Here is an 8,444-nt window from a genome sequence, read left to right on the forward strand (position 1 = left end):
TTTTTTTTTAATTAACTGCTAAAATCTTAATTGTCAATTTATTGTCTCATATGAAAAATCAACATTCCTATTTTATAATTGTGTTTTATATAGAGAAAAGATAAGTAAGTTATATATATATATATATATATATATATATATATATATATATATATAAAATTAAAATAATTCCTGTAACTTTTATTGACGTTTATTCACTAATAATAGCAAGCGATTGTTGCAACATTTTGACTGACAAAATTATTATAAGTAATGTCGAGTGAAATAGTTGTCAATCAAGGATACAATGTCACGTAGGTCAACATGTACGGTGGGTAGTTTTTTAAAATTCTCAGAAAATCGTCGTAAGATGGCGCTAAAATACAGTTAGAAAATAAATTTAAAAACTTTGTCTAAATGCGATAATAAATCAGCCGCCTGAAAAACTATATCTGTAAAATTGACCAAAGGAAAAAAACCAAGAAAGAAAGAAAGAAAAAGAAGAATTAGGGCGCTATGTATGCAACGAAGATACTCTATATAATCGTTGAGAGTTAGCCGTGTTAGTCTGGCGGAAAAAATTTTTAATCTATATCAACGCTCCTTTCTACCACGAGTTTAACAGCAGAGCCACGTAGATGGCGCGAGTGCGCATCACATTTCATGCTTTCTTCTTACTGCGTTCGAAATTCTCGCAGGCAACTTCACCGATTCACACACGCTTTATGTGCACGATGGTGTAATAGCGCGCCATGTACGCCAATTGCCAAGTTTTATTACTCTGCGTTTCCATTCGCGGCTTCTCGCGCAGTAAATTAATCGCCACTTTTTGTTTAACCGGATTTTCCGGTCGTATAAATAGAAAAGCCATAATTGGGAAGCAACCTGGTATGTAGGGCTTAGAAGCCTCGCGTATGTTAATAAATTTACCATTAATTTATCTATAATATTAGGTGATAGTTGCAAACGACCGGGCCATAAAAGGGTAACTAGAATGATAGGGAGGGTGGGAGGGAGGGAGGAGACGACTAAGACGACGAAGACGACGAAGACGACGAAGACGACGAAGACGACGAAGACGACGATGACGACGATGACGACGAAGAGGACGGCTATTATGATGAATAGAAAATAAGATTGAGAAACTAGCGCTCCAAAAAAATTCACTCGCAAGCATTCAATCACGTACGTAGGATTGTCAATGCATGTTCTACGGTGCAGAAAAACAAAGCGGTACTAGCGTAATTAGAAAGTGGAAAAATAATGCACGCGGAGAGAGAACAATTATTACATGTTGACAATCCGCTTAGATAAATCACGTTAATCGTGGTGCTTGCGTTGGGACTATCCAATATAGCGACTTTAATCATAAATTATTATTCTCAAAATCAGAGGTTTATAAATAAGGGCTAAACTAGCAATTTATATAGTGATAAAATCATTGACTTCACAATGTCAATTTGTAACGTTATAAATCAAGTAGATTCCGGGAAAAATAACGATAGACGACGTAAATATAGTAATCAAGTACTTTGAAAATTTGTTAAACAAATTTTGAAATGACTGCGCCATCGGTAGAACAAATACATTCCAATTACTAACAATAGTAAAGTATAGATGTTTACTTGACAAATACACTGGAATAATAATTCGAATACATAAGCATTGGTTCGAAATGAAAATATGAGTTAAATGTTAATAGAGATTCAAAGAAAGGAAATAATAATTGGACCCTTCAAGACGTAAAATATAAAAGTCGTGTAAAAGTTGAGAAATTAACCTCGAAATTATATATGTAATCTTGCTACGATATTATCTCGAGTAATTAAATCATTCATGTCCAACAGCAATGTATCGATACAACAACAAAAAAAGAGGAGGGGAGGGGGGAACAATATAATTTGGTAACAGTAATTAATCTCCTCGAGAAATATTGCGTATTTTTAATGTGTGGAGGACAAGAAATAAGTGAAATTCTTGCTCCCAAAAATTATTTAGGAACAATTTAGGAACGTCTGCAATAAAGATTTTACTAAGTTGACATCGTCTATCTTTCCTGACGAAAGTTATCCAGGAGAAGATCTCGATCGAATGACTTTTTCAGCACACTTTTCCACATTTTCTTTCGCCCTTCTATTCCCATCAAATTCTTGAGCCCGCGATCCGAAACTCAAAAAGACCGGGAATACAACAGAGCGAGTGAAGAATAAAAAACGAACGGGAGTAAGCGCGCCACCACAAGGTTTAGGAGTTGAATTTTATAGCCCAGCAGTAGCAACAGTAGTAATAGTAGTAGTACTAACAGTCTTAGTAGTGCCATAATACTAGTGTCGTAATAGTAATATTTGTAGCAATGGTAGCGGTAATAATGGTAGTAAATAGTGGTAGCGGCAGTGTTGGTAAATAATAGTAACAGTAGTTATAGGGTAATGGTAGAAGTAGTCATGGTGTAGTATAGGAGCCGTAGTAGTAGTAGTAGTAGTAGTAGTAGTAGTAGTAGTAGTAATAGAAGTAGTAGTAGTAGTAATAGTAGTAATAGTAATAGAAGTAGTAGTAGTAGTAATAGTAGTAATAGTAATAGAAGTAGTAGTAGTAGTATTAGTAGTAGTAGTAGTAGTAGTAGTAGTAGTAGTAGTAGTAGTAGTAGTAGTAGTAGTAGTAGTAGTAGTAGTGATAGTAAGTAGTAGCAGCAGCAGCAGTAGTATTAACGGTAGTAGAATTAGTAATATTAGTAGTGGCGGTAGTAGAATTTTGGGAGGGGGACGAGGCGGCGGGAGGGTAAATACACAATTGATGGTGGGGGGAGGAGAGGCGGCGGGGCGCTGCATGCTCGCACATGCACTCGTCGCGTTTTCTCTCGAACTCCCGACTCGCAAGTCCCAGTCTCGCCGTTCCTCTGTCCACAGGACGCAGTCTAATACACGCAGACATTCGCCGCCAATACAGATAACCACGGCCTCCCAGTGCTCTCGTACATATCCCGCGCGCACAACCAAGTTCCTGGGGCGGGAACGCGACGGTCGACGGCTGCAGAGAGAGAGAGAGAGAGAGAGAGAGAGAGAGAAAGAGATAGCGAAATAGAGCGCGCGAGCGACCGAGCGGGACAAGGGGAGGGAGGCCAGAGAAGTAAAGGAGTCGGGGAAGGCGTATTATCACTGGCTCGCTTCGAATCGAAGGCGAGAGAAGGAGAGCTATAGTGCGAGCGTGTGGAGCGCACCGCTCAACACACGTCCCCGCTGTGCGCGCGAATAGATACTCCCGGCGTAAGAGACACGTACAGTTTAAGGCTTGCGAGATCTAGAGAGACCCAGAGAGTGAACACGACGAAGAGGAGTTGTCGCAGCCACTACACTGGTGCCTGGGCAGCCGGAGAAAGCTGCCGCTGCCGCTGCCGTCGCCACCGCCGCCACCACCGCCGCCGCCGCTGCCGCCGCCACCGCCACCGCCACCGCCACCGCCGTCGACGGCAAGAGAGCAGAGCGAGCCGCCGGGGAAGAGGAGCGCCGAGAGACAGTCGCCGCCGGTCGTCGTCGACGTCGCTACCGCCGTCACTGCCACCAGTACTATTGCGACTACCATCCTCCACTCGCAGCTATCGAGCGCAGCAAGGAGAACGAGAGGAGAGGATGGGTGCCTACTTGTCCGAGCCCATCACCGAGAAAGACTCGAGCGATGAGATCGGCAGGAGTATCGCCTTCGGCGCGAGCTCCATGCAGGGCTGGCGGGTCAGCCAAGAGGTACGTAGGTTTTAGGCTAGGTGCGGGCACCGCGTGCGTAGCCTCGGCCGCGACCGGGAGAGCGCCGATGTGCCGGTAAAACCGCTGCCTCCCTTCGACCGTTGGCCCTTTTTTCTCCCTTCCTTCTTTTTCCCATCGCTACCGCTGCTCTTGAGGTTGCTGCTGTTGCTGCTGCTGTTACCGCCGCCGCTGCCACCGCCACCGCCACCGCCACCGCCACCGCCACCGCCACTGCTGCCGCCACCGCCGCCGCCGCAACCGCGGTCGTTGCTGCTGCCGCCACCGTTGCCGCTGCTGTTGCTGTTGATGCTGCTGCAGCTGCTCCTGCTCTTGCTCCTGTTCCTGCTTCTGCTTCTACCCCTGCTCCTGATTCTCTTCTCTGTCTTTCCTTTCTCATTTTTCTTACCTGTTCTACCCGTTCCTTCATTTCTCTTCCCATCTCTTCGCATCTCATCACAACCCGTTCTATTCCGCTCCGTCCCATCTCGTCCCTTTCATGCCGTGCCCTGTCCAGCCCTTCCCTTCCCTTTCCCTCACCGCATCCCGCTGTCTCTACCCCTTCCTACCATACCCTTCCCATCTCTTCCCACCTCTTCTCTTCTCTTCTCTTCTCTTCTCATCCTATCACGAAATCAGACTCTCCCATGCATAGCCTAGGTGGCTGTATATACGTTAGCAATCCGCACTCTCCCTCTCTCTCACGCGCGCGCGCGCCCTCGCAAACTAATGCATTTGACTTCATGCGCGCGCGCGCGCGCGTACTCGTGCATGTGCATGGCGTTTCGGTTTAGGTTTCGGTTTACATCGCCGTACATCGCTTCGCGCTGCTCTCCAATTGTATCTCTCAAGCAATTGGTTTGTACCGCTGCGATGGTACTGGCTTTTATATTTGAAAATGATAATGGCTCGATGCTCCCTTTGCTTTACCATTTATTTCCTTATTACGCGCGGCTAATGACTTCTTCTTCCGACTGTCGTCATCTATCTATGGCAATGCCTTTTTCTAAAATTTTCCCGACTACGTGCATAGACGTTACTTGACTCTGTAAAAATTTTAATTCCCACTTTAAGCCTCGCCATTCCCAATAAATAATGTCAATGCGTTCAGGCATGTCTTTACAGTCACGCATTAGCAAAGCATAAAGCTACGCTTATAAATTATTAGCATTAATAATGGTTAGACATGCGTATCTTTTGTTGCGGTTAAAAGAATTTATAATTAATCCCGGAGTACATAGTAGGAAAACGATCGATTTTCGACTTTATTGCCTTTGGGTATATTATAGGCTTATTTTTACTTTACATTGAAAATTTATCAAGCTCTACCGTATACCAAATTTTGAAAATCATTTGTTTGTTGTTTCATTAGGATTCCCACAATTGCTGCATCGATTTTGACAATGATATATCGTTATTTGCTGTTTACGATGGCCACGGAGGACACGAAGTGGCTACGTACTGCTCCGAAAACTTACCAAATTTTATTAAAAGCACAGATGCATATAAAAAGGGTGATATTAGACAAGCGTTGATCGATGCTTTTTTGGAATTTGATGCCACGTTAGCGACGCCTGAGGTCATTAATATTCTGAAAGAAATCGCTGGAACTAAATTATCAAATTGTGAAAAAGGAGAGGATGATTCTGGTATATTTCTATTTAACTTAACCATATTTAATTGGCTTGTTACTCTTGTTGTGATATTACTTTAAGTCCTCCTCTTAACACAATATAAAATTTTCCTTTTTTAATAATAGTCTGACTCGAATGTTGTTTTTAAATTATTTTTCTTAAGAAATAATTTGAAGTATTTGGATTTATTATATTTCTTATTCTCGAATGAAGTTTCTTGCATAAAGTCTGAATTGCAAATTATTATTAGTTAAGACATTTTCACTTTTCACATAAATTTTTTGGAATAATATTATGCGTACGAATAAATTGACAAGTAACTAACTAATGAGAAACTAAATTTCAATGAGATAACGGAGCATTTTTAATTATATACATTTGGATAATAGAAATATAATAAAAATGGTCAAAAATATATATTAATTATTGATTAAACATGTTAGATTACTAAAATAATAATAAAATGTTTCTACCAATCTACTAATCTAAAACATTTTCAATTGTTGAATTACTTACCAATAGCGCGCAAACTTTAAAGAAATATAACCATTTGAATTGGAAACTTCTGCGTGAAAAGCTTTATCACCTTAATCTTAACGTTACATCTATAAATGCTACTTCCATTTTTCTAAATGTTAAGTAATATAAGCCTGCCTAGTAATCCCTATATTGTTGTTGTTGTTGTTGTTGTTGTTTGTACAGATGTTGAAGAAAATGTTAATAATCTTTGCATGGAGGCAACAATGCCATTGGAACAAGTAATAGCCAAATATCAAGCAGAGGTTACAAATCCCGATTTGAAGAACGTAAAAAACGAAAATTGCGCTAGTCGATCGCATTTCCCAAGTCCTTATTTACGTAGTCGAAGAAATAAAGATAAAGGAGCATGTTCTTCGTCCGGTGCAGGTTGCTCGACATCGTCGTCATCATGGAACACAAATGAGACAGATGTGAGTAGCTCGAGTCAGCCTTGCGAATCATCCTCATCGACAACAAACCGAAAAATTGTCGAGAGTGCTGGTAGTAGCGAAGCCGATCAAATATTAGATTCTACTACAAGCAACGGTGATGTTCCTCGTGCGTCTCAGGTTGGATCCTCTTTAGATTTAGAACCTGCCAAATCATTAGAAATGCCAGACAGCTCCGAAGATGTCAATGATAATGTTTCACCCAGTAAGGTCGTAGATTCGGTATCAATACCAAACGAAGCAGAGATAAATGGGGAAAAGTCAACCAAGAGCTTCGAGGATGCGGACAGCAGTAAGAATGCAGGTGATAACGAATGTAGTAGTTCATGCACGCCATTAGAGAATGGCGAAGCCGAGCAACAAGAAAAAATTAGTAGTAGCGGACGAAGAAGAAATCACTTGATAAATCTTTATGAAAGCTTATTGAACAAGGAGCAAGATAATTCCGATGAGGATGATGATGAAGACGATGAAGAAAACGATGAGACTTTCGATGGGCAGCCAGAAAGGTACGAACAAATTGATTTTTCCAATACTGTCTTATTAATTGTAAATAATCGAAAGATTCGCTTAAACCGTGTTAAATTGTTTGACGTACTAATACAGTAGCATTTATTTTACAAAGAAAATTATGATTTTTCATACAATTTACCATTATATTAGCGATGATGGAGACGTTGAAAATGATGACAGCAACGAGGATGAAGACGATGAAGAAGATGACGAAGAGGAGGAGGACGAAGAAGAAGAATATGAGGACGAGGATGAAGATGACACTTCTATGGAAATTAATGAAAAGGTCTTTAAAAAATATAGCCTTTTCTCTCTCTCTCTCTCTCTCTCTCTCTCTCTTTAATTATAGGATATGGGAATTTAATTACTTGATTATTTGTTTAACAGCCTGGCTCAGACAGTGGCTGTACAGCGGTAGTGGCCATTCTCAAGGGAAATGATCTATACGTAGCCAATGCAGGAGATTCTCGATGTGTTCTATGTCGAAATGGGGAAGCGGTTGAATTGAGTCTTGATCACAAGCCCGAAGATCTGCCAGAAATGGAGCGTATTGTAAAAGCTGGTGGTAAGGTTACTGCCGATGGTAGAGTAAATGGTGGACTTAATTTATCCAGAGCACTTGGCGATCACACATACAAAAAAAATAAGGACCTACCACCCGAAGAGCAAATGATATCGGCTTTACCAGATATCAAAACCGCCACAATAGATCCAGACAAAGATGAATTCATGGTTCTGGCGTGCGATGGTATTTGGAATTGTATGTCCAGTCAAAATGTCGTCAATTATATACGTACGCGTTTACATCAGGAGCCCGAAAGTATCTCAAAAATATGCGAAGAGGTATGTAACATTGTTTTTGACTTGCGAAAAGAAAATGAAAAAAAGTCAATTCAAATGCTTGAATGAGCTAAATTTATGAAACTTGATATTTATTTTATAATTGCCGTTTCACTAAAATCGCCAAACATACACGACATTTAATTCTGCCACCACTTTTCAGCTTTTCAATCACTGCTTAGCGCCAAACACTCGCGGCGATGGAACAGGTTGTGACAATATGACAGCAATAATTATTCGGTTCAAGTCAACCAAGGCCATAAAAGAGGAGGATAGTGTAACAGAAGTCTCTTCGGTCACAAAGAAAAGGCCACTCGCGACGAACATATGTACGGAAGAAACTCCCTGCACAACGGATGACCATGTGATAGAAGAATGTAAACGTTTTAAAACAGAGACATGCTGAGGACATTGATTATAACCTGAGTATAACCTGACCCACGAAAACTGTTGCGTTGAATGTGAATTTTTGTAAAATTATAAAACTTATAAGAAGCTATGAATTTACTCGTCATTCGTAGCAATTATCATATATTATAGTTTTATGTATAAAAAAGAATGTATCAACGTTGGATATTGGTGATGGATCGAGACATTTGGAGCACATGAGGATGATACATTTCGTTTTACTTACAATCCACATTTTTCACACGTACATCATATACGTCAATAATTCTATTGACTATATCTTGCAAATATTCGATTGCAAGCAAAAAAATTTTAAACTATAAATTATACTATACGTGTGTGTGTGTGTGTGTGTGTGTGTGTGTGTG

General features: G+C 40.7%; 1 protein-coding gene across 1 annotated transcript; it reads left to right on the forward strand.

Moving 5' to 3' along the window:
• The first annotated feature begins 3,429 nt into the window (after positions 1–3,429).
• Positions 3,430–8,377, forward strand: LOC105368631 (probable protein phosphatase CG10417). Its single transcript, XM_011507690.1, has 6 exons — positions 3,430–3,716; positions 5,086–5,362; positions 6,050–6,824; positions 6,979–7,114; positions 7,216–7,671; positions 7,832–8,377. The coding sequence occupies exons 1-6, from the start codon at positions 3,606–3,608 to the stop codon at positions 8,072–8,074; spliced, it is 1,998 nt and encodes a 665-aa protein (XP_011505992.1). The 5' UTR covers positions 3,430–3,605; the 3' UTR covers positions 8,075–8,377.
• Positions 8,378–8,444: the final 67 nt, after the last annotated feature.

The sequence above is a fragment of the Ceratosolen solmsi genome, unplaced genomic scaffold (assembly GCF_000503995.2).
Source record: "Ceratosolen solmsi marchali unplaced genomic scaffold, CerSol_1.0 scaffold1, whole genome shotgun sequence".
Classification (NCBI taxonomy): domain Eukaryota; kingdom Metazoa; phylum Arthropoda; class Insecta; order Hymenoptera; family Agaonidae; genus Ceratosolen; species Ceratosolen solmsi.